This window comes from Phaenicophaeus curvirostris, chromosome 18 (genome assembly GCF_032191515.1).
Source record: "Phaenicophaeus curvirostris isolate KB17595 chromosome 18, BPBGC_Pcur_1.0, whole genome shotgun sequence".
Lineage (NCBI taxonomy): Eukaryota > Metazoa > Chordata > Aves > Cuculiformes > Cuculidae > Phaenicophaeus > Phaenicophaeus curvirostris.
In genome coordinates, this window is record NC_091409.1 from 10,565,305 (window position 1) to 10,577,701 (window position 12,397).

Sequence of the window (12,397 nt, forward strand, 5' to 3'; positions counted from 1 at the left end):
AAGGCACCATTTATTAATTATTGTTATTAGCATGGAACATTCAAAACCCCAGCAGCTTCCATCCACCTTAATGAGTCATTAAGCCACAGGACAGCTTCACTCCATCAGCTACCAAAGAGAAAGTAGCTGTACTATCTGGGAACACTGGTCATAGTGGAGGTAGCAATAGCCCCGCCAGAGGCTCATCAATAAATAAGACTGATCCATCCCCACTTCTGAAAAAGAACCAGGCTTTAAAGATAATAAGAACATGGAAATATTATGGAAATATATATTAATAATATATGCAAAGATCCCGCTTATAAGATATTCCATTTAGGAAACGGAGTTTCTATAGAGTCAGAGCTTCCTCATGACCCACTGGCCCCCAGAGAAGGTTGTTCCTAGCGCAGAACATGACCCGTATTATAAATATAAAATGCCTGAGTAGCTGACAGGGAGGAGATGCTTCTGGAGCATCTAGTCTTTGCAGAGGACACACAGGAGAGCTCTGGGTCAAGTCTCCACAAGTAATGGCATCAGAAGAAGACATCCAAGTCAAGAGCAGGCAGTGGAGATCTCCAGTAGGTAAAGTGGCTATACTCTGGACACACCAGAGCAACTCTCCCACTCTGCCCCAGCGGAGGGAAGATCAGGTCCACCAGCTCCGACAGCCGCTCGTACCTATGGGGTAAGAAAGAATTTGCATTGGGGTTTTGTTTGCTTTTCTACCCCATGAAAGAACTCTCAGGGTTAAAGCTAGGTTAACCACAAGGTGCTGAGGAACGAGCAGGTCACTTACGTTGACTTGTGGTTCCTCGTGAGCTCCTGGATCAGCTCTCCCTTGGGGTTGACTGTGAATATGCGGTTCTCTGGCAGCCCCACTTGCTTGTAAGCATAGACGTCCTGCCCAGTGAAGGCCAGCAAGGCATAAGAGACACAAAGACATCACCACCACCTCAGCCTGAGCCCTCCCTTCACCCCAGGAGACTCACTCACATTTGCTCTGTTGCCAAACGCTGCATAGAAGGGCAGCTTTGGAGCAAACAGGTTTTGAATATCCATCAAGCAAGCAATCTTGAACACCTCTGGCTTCTTCTCAATCACCTCCCTGCAGCACAAGGAGCATGAACAGAGCAGAGTGGCATCAGTGGGCGAGGACTGTGGGCAGCCAGGCTGGGTAGGGCTCAAAGAGGCGATTTGAAAAGTTATTTTGTGCATTGTAGGAGCTCTGTCATGAAGCTCCAGAGAGGGCAGGCTTCTGAAAGGCATCCTGCACCAAGGAGGCCAGAAGCTGTGACATCCCTCACCACAGAGCTGGAGAAAGGGGGTGCCATCCCCAGGGTTGTGGAAGGTGCAGGGCCAGGGAGGAGGAGAGGATGAAGTACCTGTGGAAGGCAGAGAAGAGACTGCTGGGGGCAAGCAGGATGGGGCCTTTGGGGAGCGCACAGCCTTGCTCATTGACCCATTTGAGGTAACCTTTGGTGATGCGTGCCATGCCGATGGCTCTGGCTGAGCAGTAGAGGAACTTGTAGCCATTCCTAGAGAGAGCACAGGGAACCCCTCTGAGCTGAGCCCTGGACAAGGTGTCCTCCCATACCTGCTCCAAGGAAAAGGGAAGTTGAAGCTGAACACTTGGCCTTAGCCAAAACCCTGTTCACCCCTTCAGCAGGCAAGATTGCTTTACCAACAGCACAACTCACTTGCCCAGAGAAGACCATGGCTAAACCAGGTCCCCTCACTGCTGGGAAGACCCCATGTCCCCCTCCAGCCCCTTCCCAGCACCTATCCTGGCTGCAAGGTGCCCTTTGCTGCTTGGTATCCACGCACCCAGCTGGGACCCCCAGCCCAGCACCTCCATCCCACAGGGCTGCCCCTGTGGCTTGGGGGGCTGGATACAGCCCCGCATCCCCCGAGTAGCCTGCATAGCTGGATGTGCACCTCGAGCAGGGGGGGTAGGGAGCTCTTGCAGGTTCAGAGGTGGCAACCACAGCCCCATACCTGCACCCCTCGGGGAACAGGAGCCCTGTGACCACCCCCCGTGGGGCTGGGACAAGCCATCCGTGGGCTCACAGTGCCTCTTAGTGGCCACAGGTGCCAGGGATGAAGCTGCAGGGCAGGCTCCCCTGCTGCCAGCATCTTGCATTCAGTGCCCTGGGGGCACGAGAAGTGGTAGCTTGGGCACCCAGAGAGGCAACCAACATCCATCCTCGGGGCTGGGAGTGCTGGAGGGACCCCTGCACCACTGCTGCACAGTGATCCAAAGGTATTCAGCTGTGCCTGTGGCTTCTCTGGTGTAATCTTGTGTGATCTCATCTCCATCAGCTACAGCTCCCCAGCAAAACCACCACCAACACGCTCCTTTCTGAAAGGAGGTTGTAGCAAGGTGGATGTTGGTCTCTTCTCACAAGTGATAGGGCAAGAGGGAATGGCCTCAAGTTGCACCAGGGGAGGTTCAGATGGGACATCAGGAAAAATTTGTTCACCTAAAGGGTTATCGGGCACTGGAACCAGCTGCCCAGTTATGAGGTTGAGTCACCATCTCTAGTGATGTTTAAGAGACTGGTAGATGAAGTGCTTAGGGATATGATTTAGTAGTGGACAGGTATGGTTGGGCTTGATGATCTCAAAGGTCTTTTCCAGCCTAGTGATTCCACGATTCCTCCCAGCAAAAGCCCCCAGCGTCACCCCTCAACATCTGGACAGCTGCACAACTGCTACTGGCAGACAATTACGCTATTTTGGCCAGCAGCAGACTAAGGAGCCCTGACTCTGGCTCCCACTTAGCCTCTCCTCCATCATCCTCCCAATTCCCCTTGGCCTCGGTTAACCTAATACCTACAGATGGATTTTGTGGAAGAGCTTAGCAATCCCATGATGAGTCCAGTCTTTTCCCAGATGTGGCAAGATATGCCCGAGAGCATCTGACCTAGAAGGAAAGGAGACCAGGTTAGGCTGATTCAGCCTGGTAGGTGTCCAGATGATGTGATCTGTGGTACCTCCTGGCTGCTTACGCGAGCCTTGAAAGGCCACATTTCCCTAACAGAGGGAGCAGGGATGTAGGATGGGAGAAAGACCCTTTACTTGGTGATGGTGCCATCAATGTCCGAGATCACCACCTTGTCGTCCCAGTTCCACAGGTAGATGGTGGCCTCACAGCGGCATGTGCCCTGGTACTGAGTTGTCACGCTGAATGCCACCTCATTGGGGCCATCCTGCAGTTTCAGCCTCTCCTGTTGCAGAGGCAGAACAGAAGTGGTACAAACAGCACTGATCCACACCAGTCCAAGACTTGCTAAAGCCCAGACTGCCACCTAGCCAAACCAGAGGCCCCAAGACTCTACAGATGAACAGACAGGGTGAAATACTTGGATGCCCTATAAAGAAATGGAGGTCAGGAGTAGAGAAATCCCTGCGTAACAATTGTCTCACCCCTACACACACAAGCAGGCAGTGAAGGAGGAGTAAAGTACATACAATCTGTTCAGAGGAGAGTCGCAGGGATTTCTTGTAGGTTGGCTGAGATTTCTGTGCAGCCCCAGGGTGTAGGGGCTCATCATCACTGGATGACACCTCCTCCTCCTGCCTACACAAGGAAGGGAAGAGCATGTTGGCTCTACTCTGCAGGTCATGGCTGCCCCACAAGCACCAGGGATATTTGGAGGGGGCCCAGGACAACCCACCCACCAGGAAGCAGCCGTGGAGGAGCTTGGCTGGACTCTGCTCAGCCACAGACTTAAGAGAGCTTTCTGCCTTCATACATTAGGTAGACATGAGAATAACTGGTCATTTAGGAGGAAAAGATATCAAGAGCCTGCACAGAGTCCTAAAGGCCACGTGGAAGGGAGGCACTCACCTCTGCTGAGTGGAGTTGTGCTGCAGCACCCCTGCATTGGCTTTCCCTGGCCTCGAATGCTGCAGCAGGCAGAAAGTGGTGTCAGCACCTCGGTACCAAGGGCAGGAGCTGCTTGCTTTAATGCCACTTGAAGTAGGGATACCAGAAAATAGGTGGCAATATATCCCCCTGCCTTTGTGAGGCTATTGCCCTACGGAAGAGGAACCACAATCTGGTGGGGCAGGTGAAACCAGCAAGCGCTTATGGTACCTGGGCTGTGGCATGGGTGGCACACAGCAAGAGGCCTCACTGTTAGGAGGTCCACATGTTAGCACACTACTGAATGTTACCCTACTTGCTCAGGCATTAACAGACTCAAGGGAACAGCAACAGCCTTTAAAAGCCACCTTGCCACTCAGTCTCTCTGCCCACTGCCATCCTTGGCCTCAGGCCACCCATCCCCAGGACCCTGTGGCTGCTCCCCTACCCTAACCCTGCCAGATAGCAGAATTGCACCCATCCCCTGGGGACACAGTTGTCACAGCCACCGCTACAAACAAACCTCCTCCACTGGGAATTCTCTCCTCCTCCAGGAGAACCACCACCCGCTGCCTTTCTTGGGCATCTTCTCCTTCACCAGTTGGTTGATGGTGCTCTGTGAACATTGTAGAACATGGGATGAAGCCAGCCCCCAGCAGAACTCCAGAGGGGCAGTTTGGCCTCTTGCAGCCCCACAGATCTCTTCATTCCCTGCTGAGAAGTACAGGCAGCAAGTGCGTCGTGCCACTGACCTCAGGGATGTTCCTGTGGAAAGCTTGGAGGGACAGGACCATGGGAGCAGCCACCGCCCAGTTGTAATACCTGGAAAAAGCAAGAGGGATAGGAACATCATTGCTCCTGGAGTAAGAGCTGTTTCCAGATCCCCATCCTGCAGAACAGCCAGAAGGTCCCCTCCCACGATGACTGTGGTATAATCATTGTCTTGGGTGGAGCCACGCTCCTATAGGAGTGTTTCTGTAGGGACCAAGGGACCACACTGGTCATCTCAGGATGAAGCAGCAGGAAAAGCAGGCCACTCACTTCTTGTTGATCAGTATCACCAGGTTTGGGTCATCAATGAGTCCTGGATTCTCAGCAAACTGCTGGTATGAGACCATGTGCTCCATGAACTTATCTGGTGGGACAGAGGCTGTGTCATGCCACTGGTGTACATAGTGGGTTTCAGGACAGCAGACTTGACCCTCTGTCTCACCTACCGCAAGAGATTTGCCTGCTGCTCCCCAGGCCTCCACACAGTGACAGCGCAATTGCAGGCATCGAATCAGCGTTGGAGTCTGCAGGGTTCTTAGCAGGCAAGTCGGATGGCAGCTGGACACACAGAGGGCTGTTGGGGTCAGACACAGTCTTTGAACTCTGCTCTTCATCACTACCAGCAAAAGAACCAACAGTGGCAACATCAGGCAACAGCTTTAGACATACCTCCATCCTTTGCTGTAAGTGAGTTACTCAAGAAGGTCTCAGCTTGGCCAGCTGAAGCAACCCATACCTCCTGGGGAAATAGAGAGCCACTTGTTCCTCATCCAGGTTGGAGAGATCTTCCAGGTAAACATCACTGCAACCCAGGTGAGGACTTCTTTTGATGGATCCTCAAAGCACAGACAGAAGAGTGAACTTAGCTGAACCACCGTGACAACTATCTCAGCATCTACTGAGAAGGGCTAACAGATTTTCTTCTCTATCATGGTCATATTAATATTAATATCAACACACAAAGAGGGCATCTCTTTTCCTACTTGAAAAGTTGCTTTAAATCAACAGCAACAGAAGCACCTCAAGGCAACTGCATGGCATGAAGCCACTTGCCAAGAGTACACAAAGTAGGACAGGCTCAAGTCCTGCCTGTGTCCTGTTCTGATAGTCTGAAGGTGCCTTTTGGAGTTAGCACCATGTAGGATAATGCACTGTTTTCTCCCTCTTTGTAGAGCGAGGGATCTCAAGCGTGTCCTTTTTGGAGAGATGATTTTGTTCTGAATTTATACTGGCTGGAAGAATAAGGTTGGTTAGCTCAAATAACATACAAGTCCTTAAATACATCGACAAGAGAGATGTATGCATGCTTCACTCCATGTGATTTTCCACCTGACTCAGGATGAAGACACAGGCCAGGTCAGGCATTGCCAGACACTTCAAGTGAAGGCATGTTCTACACTGCTGAGAAATCTTCTAAGCATGCAAAAGCAGAGACATCCAAGGATGAACTTCAGGAAATACAAGTCAAGAAAGCTTTCCTGGGAAGGTGGGTGGAAACCTGAGGTATGTCTCTTCAAAGCAAAAGGAGCTCATAGAACTTTGAGAGGGCAAAGCAAACACATCACACCTTGAATACCCAGGGTGGCTATGAAGGAGCTACACTGAACAAACAACCCAGCCCCTATCCAAGACAAATACATCTCTGGGCTCAAACACTGCTTCCAGAACTGCCAGTCACCCACTCACCTTGTCTCCTTCCGCTTTCCAGCTGGGGCTCAGGGCCCTCCAAGCCCACCTGCCTTGGAAGAGCAGCTCCCTCAAAAGGCTCCACATCTGGCTGAACCTCTGGCACAACAACATTCACACCTCCCTCCTGCTCCTCTTGTGGGGCTGAGGAAGCCAGCGAGCTTTCTGTCCCTATAGCACTGGGGATGTCCTTCAGCCTGGAGAGGCTGTTCCCATCCCAGCATGTGGGTGTTGGATCAACAACAGATGCAGTAGAGGGACAAGGTATGCTCCAAGGGTCTGCTAGGCTTGGACCTTCTCCCAGATCTTCAGAGGTGGCAACAAAATCGGTTGCCTCATCCACTGGGACTGGTTTCACGGAGATAGCGTTTGCTGCAGCAGCAGTGCTCTTTGTGGACTTGGCTGGTTCAACTCGTTCCAATATATTCACCTCAAGGAAAGCAGAATGACAAGCCTGAGGACAGAAAATTGCCCAAAGCATCAGGCAGAAGAGGATAATTCCTCTAAGGCTGCCTGGCCACAGTCTCTCCCTCTTACTGCAGGCCCTTCAGACATCCCGTCCCACCAGCTGCTAGAGAAGAGCAAGAGCAGGCACTCACCTGAGGGAGCCTTCCCCAGGTCCACTGCATGTGGGATTCAGCCCCAAGAGCAAAAGTCTCCTGTGGTCTAATCTCCAGCTCAGAGTCACTTTTGGGAGAAGATGGATGACTCTGTGCAGGGCTACAAGAAGAGAAGGGAATGCTGGACCTCACCTATCCTACAGCCCCATACTTCCCTAACCACTACAAGGACATTTAGAGCCAAGAACCCCATAAGGCTGGTTGCCTATAGAGCCAGTTCTGCCCCATAAGACTATCACTTACAAGTGATTAACATCTACAGGAACTGAGGCCCAAGGAAGCAAAGTACTATGCCACTAGTTGCCCAGAAGCAGCTCAGCAGAAGCAGGAGAACCCTGCGTACACAGGCTCTTTGTGTCGATGACCATGGCCAGAAGCGTCCCTCACAGACTCCAAGCATTCCTCCAGCCACAACATATCAGGCCAGGAAAGCTCTCCTCTCCCAACACCTAAGCTGGCTTTCCTTACAACATTCCCAGCCACAAAGCACATCCCCTGCTCTCACCAAAGCCACCCAGATCACCTTGGGTTGGCTCATTACCTGTCCATAGAGACCAGCTCCCCATCAGAGTATGGGTGCATCTCTGGGGACTGCAATGACCCGGCTTCTTCTTCAGCAAGATCAGCAAAGTAGAAATGCACTGAGTCACTGGGAAGGAAGAGACAGGTCTGTTATGCCACTCACGCACCAACCTCCTCTCCTGGAAAGCCAGCAATACCCGACTTCACCATTTCCATGGGCTTTCCACCCACAGGAGAGTGGGGTCCAACTTGCAAACACTATACCTGTGTTTCAGTACTGCTGAGCATCACCCTGCGAACATACAGGCTTGACTCACTGCATCACCCTGTTCAGACCACGCAGCTCACCTGGGAACTGATTGCTCCTCTATGGACATATCATTTCTGCTCTCCTTGCAGCCTTCTAACTCAGAGTCCAACACCTCCTTCCGCTTGGGCTTCCTCCTGCGTCGCTTCCTCTTCTGCGGGGTCATTTCAGTGCTGGAGGCCACCTGCCCAGGAGAAGGCTGAGCAGCATCCTCCAGACTCTCCTCCTTGGGGATGGGGGATGTACAGAGGCGGGAGGGGATGCTGCCCTGCAACGGGGATTGAGAAAGCCCATTAGTACCAGTGCCCTCTTCTCCAGCCTGGCAGCTCATGGCTCTTGTCTATGCAAGACGTGTCACCAGCACAACCAACACAACCAAGCCTTCAACTCATGGGTGGTTTTGTGGCCAGGCCCAAAAGAAAAAGGTTTTCCACATACAAAGTGAATTTAAATTAAAAAAAAAAGCGCAGGGCTATCCAGTCTCAAGACACCTGTAATGTGGGCAAGGAGAGACAGGCAGGAGATGGCACCATGAGACCAGAATTAAAGGCTGCAGAGAGGGTTCAGATCTAGAGCTCATAGCAACCACAATTCAGCCTGGAGAGAGCTGCCAAGATTTGTGGGTGCCACAACTAGTTTCATATCACTTCCCAGTAGAGCGGGCAGCCTGCCACAGCATCTGGCTCACACTCATCCCTGTCACAAGCTCCCAAGCTTTGAGATATCTGCCTGGCTGGCCAACAGCCATGCCCAAGGAGGGAGGGCAGTCTGGGATGCAGATATGTGGTGTCATGCTCCCTCTAGGTGCTCCATTGCCCAGATTCTCCATACTGGTTACAAGGTCCTTTAAGTAGGAACCTTTCCGGTTCCTACAAAACAGGGGGTATAACGGAGTCACTGTGAGAGGGAGCAGTCCAAACCTGGTCCTTCCACCTCAAGCCTGCACTTCCAGATGGTCACAGCAGGACACAGACAAGCAGCACCTCATATCACCAACCTCATTTTCCTCCAGCTCCTGGATGAAGAAGGCCTCTCCATTGTCACCCAGCTTCATGTGCAGGTCCACAGGCTCCCCATTAATTTCAATGTCAACCTGGCAAGGAGCAGAAGGAGCCTGTCTATGTGAACCCACTCACCCAGCAGCATACAGGAAAGCTCTTCTTCAGAGAGGGGACAGGTTGGGGTTGCTCCCAGGGCTGACAGCCACCCAGCATTTGAGGCAAGGGACCTCTCTTAATTTGCCTGAGAAGCAAAGTCTTCCCTTGGAAGGAGATTGGTTCCAGCTGGGGCATCCCCTTCAAAAATTGGTGAGCAATCCTTTCAGCAAGGTTCCCATTCTGCTCAAAGTTCTTCCAACAGGTTATGGAGACACCAGAGAAGACAGCTTAGCACCACTTACCACCTTCTCCTTGGACTGCAGCACACCCAGCTTCCCAAAGCGCACGTGGAATGGGGAGCAGCGGAAGGAGTTATCAGGCTGCCTCACCACAACCACATCGATGCAGCCCGTCAGGGTGGCGGGGTTCAGACCCCAGTACAGCTCCTTCACCGTCACAAAGACTGTCTCAGCAAGCTGGCCCACGTAGTTCATTGTTTGAGACTACAAGAGAAGAGACAGGAATAGGCTCAGGTCGGGGAAAAGGACTCCAGCAGCTAAACAGAATGTGAGTCTTCTCTAGGAGAGCCATTTCACATCTAGAAGCACAGCCCCATAGCAGGAATGGATAAGCCTCTAGGGAAACTGAGGCAAACACATGAAGGGTCCACATGAAGATCAGTCAGAGCCCCTCTGAGCATCAGAAAACACAACAGAAGCTAGAGTACTAGTTATTGCATCCAGCGTAGAGGAAAGACACCTTCCCTGTTGTGATGCACCATCACATTTACCCTTTGGGAGGGCTGATACTAGAACACAGCAACACTTTGCAATCAAGCTGTCAACATCCTGTTCAAACAAGAATTTGGTTGGCAGGAGACCTCCTGTCTTGCACTGTCCTTAAAAAAAAAAAAAAAAAAAAAAAAAAAAGAAAGAAAGCTCAGGGCAGAGTGGTGGGAAATCTGAGGAGATGCTGCATACACCACATACTCACTTTGAGCAAAGCTCAAACTTAATGTTGCCCACTCAGAAATGGTGGCGACCCACCTAAGCATTGCCAAACCAGCTAGACACAGCCCTTGTTAAATCCAGAACTCCCTTGGTGGCTGCTGCTGTCAGGGAATCCCAGCAAAGGGGCCCCGCTGCCCAGAGGACACCCAGACAGCTCTGCAATGCCATTTTCACAAGGCACTGCTGCACTCCGAGGTCGTGTGGCTCCTAGTTTTCATTAGCAAGGACATGTGGAAGGAAAACCTTGCCTGCTTCCTGCTCATCCCCTTGCCTGCTCACATCCTCCAGCTGCTCACTCCACAAGTGGAGACAGTTCCCCTCTGCTGTGCTGGCACGGCTGTAAAGCCAGAGATTCACAGGGTCAGCGCTGGGGCTCGGAGCAGAGTTGCGCCTCCAGCCACACAGGCTCTAAATGGCTCTCAGGCAGCCTCCCTTTCTGCAGCCCAAGGCTGGCAGATGCCTCCTGGTCGACATATTGGAATCCTTGGAGTATTTTCTTGCAGATCTATGTCGGGGTGGTGGTACCAGCCCCTGGGCCAGAGCGGCTCCTTGCTCTGTTTGCTCAGCACGTGGCATCAGCAGGATGACAATCTTCGTCTTGGTGCATCACACTGGAGGCTGAGAACCACAGAGGTTGAGCCCAGCTTCCTAAGCTGCCAGCTTTGCATTCTACCTTGTCCCAAGGAGAGGATGAGGACATAGAATCACTACTTTGGAAGGACCACCGATGAAGTAAAGGAAACCTCTTGTACTGGCAGCAGGAGCAGCCAATGGCACGGTGTCCCCAGAGGCTCTCAGCACAGCCCCCAGCACACACCCATCCCAGTGAGAGGTGGTTCCTTACCCAAAGGGAAGAGGACAAGCAGGTGGCTCCTGATGATGCCTCTGCCCCAGCAGACACCCAGCCTCTCTGATCCATTTGGCACAAGCTCAGTCCTGTCCCATTCCCAGACATCTCTCCGGGAAGGTGTTGCACGTGGGGACACATGGTCCCAGCTCCATGTCCCGTCCACCTCTTCCTTACAGCTGGGAATAAGCCCAAAGCCCAGATTGTCCCCAGGGCAGGGCAGCAGGGAAGCACTGGCTGACTCCTGAAGCTTCGGTTGCCTCCATCAGCTCTGCTGTGAGCAGGGTCACAGGGCCACTCACCAACCTGCTGAGCCCAGCGTTCCCAGGCATCGCTGCCGCTGTGGGCAGCCCTCCAGCTGCCCTCCCTGCTGTGCTGCAGGGCCTGGCAGCAAACGGGAGCGAGCTCCTCACTGGAAGGCCCAGGGACTTTCAGAGAGGAGAAACAATTGGGCTGGCCCTGATCACAGAATCACTAGGTTGGAAAAGACCCACTGGATCATTGAATCCAACCATTCCCATCAAACACTAAACCATGTCCCTCAGCACCTCGTCCACTCATCCCTTAAACCCCTCCAGGGAAGGTGACTCAACCCCCTCCCTGGGCAGCCTCTGCCACTGCCCAATGACCCTTTCCGTGAAAAAGTTTTTCCTGATGTTCAGCCTGAACCTCCCCTGGTGGAGCTTGAGGCCATTCCCTCACGTCCTGTCCCCTGTCACTTGGGAGAAGAGCCCAGCTCCCTCCTCTCCACAACCTCCTTTTAGGTAGTTGGAGAGAGCAATGAGGTCTCCCCTCAGCCTCCTCTTCTCCAGGCTAAACACCCCCAGCTCTCTCAGCCGTTCCTCATAAGGCCTGTTCTCCAGCCCCCTCACCAGCTTCGTTGCTCTTCTCTGGACTCGCTCCAGAGCCTCAACATCCTTCTTGTGGTGAGGGGCCCAGAACTGAACACAGCATTCGAGGAGCGGTCTCACCAGTGCCAAGTACGGAGGGAGAATAACCTCCCTGGCCCTGCTGGTCACGCCGTTTCTGATCCAAGCCAAGATGCCCTTGGCCTTCTTGGCCACCTGGGCCACTGCTGGCTCATGTTCAGTCGCTGTCAACCAACACCCCCAGGTCCCTCTCCTCCAGGCAGCTTTCCAGCCAGACTTCTCCTAGTCTGTAGCTGCACAGGGTTGTTGTGTCCCAAATGCTCCCACGGCAGCAGCAAAGGGCTCCTGGCTGGGGTATACATGGAGATAGACCTGAAAAATGCACAGGAAAAATCCCTGGCAGGTAAACCTGCACATCGCATGGAATCTGGGTGTGGAAAGAGTCCCTGGGAACAGCCCAGGGCTTGGGCAGCAGGGAGAGGACAGCTCTGCCTCAGCTTCCAACTCAGGAGTTTAACTCCCTGTGGGTTTTGCCCAAGGCAACCGGAGACAAGCAGAGAACAGAGAGAAGAGGCTCAGACTTCTTGCATCTCTCGGCCCCACCGTGAATGGAACAGGTCAATTAGGGAGATGAGGAATGACTCACACTCTGGAGAGTGATTAATAAATGAACACGGGAGAAGGAAGCGTTTTCAAGCAAGCCCAAGGGCACCAAGCCACTCTCAGCAAATAAAGCCTACAGAGGAAGGGGACACCCCCACCCCTCAACCCCAGAAATAGGATCAGCCCTTCACCACGTTGCTCTTGCAGAGGGT

General features: G+C 52.7%; 1 protein-coding gene across 1 annotated transcript; it reads right to left on the reverse strand.

Annotated features, from left to right (window-relative positions):
- Window positions 1-288: 288 nt before the first annotated feature.
- LPIN3 (lipin 3) lies at window positions 289-10,770 on the reverse strand. Its single transcript, XM_069871481.1, has 21 exons — window positions 10,711-10,770; window positions 9,159-9,359; window positions 8,757-8,852; window positions 7,801-8,027; window positions 7,472-7,579; window positions 6,910-7,030; window positions 6,311-6,740; window positions 5,361-5,460; window positions 5,071-5,240; window positions 4,895-4,988; window positions 4,606-4,675; window positions 4,377-4,469; window positions 4,170-4,172; window positions 3,836-3,894; window positions 3,457-3,565; window positions 3,064-3,212; window positions 2,822-2,908; window positions 1,368-1,520; window positions 979-1,090; window positions 782-885; window positions 289-663 (listed from the first exon to the last, which is right to left on the reverse strand). The coding sequence occupies exons 2-21, from the start codon at window positions 9,348-9,350 to the stop codon at window positions 519-521; spliced, it is 2,622 nt and encodes an 873-aa protein (XP_069727582.1). The 5' UTR covers window positions 9,351-9,359; window positions 10,711-10,770; the 3' UTR covers window positions 289-518.
- Between the last annotated feature and the right edge of the window lie 1,627 nt (window positions 10,771-12,397).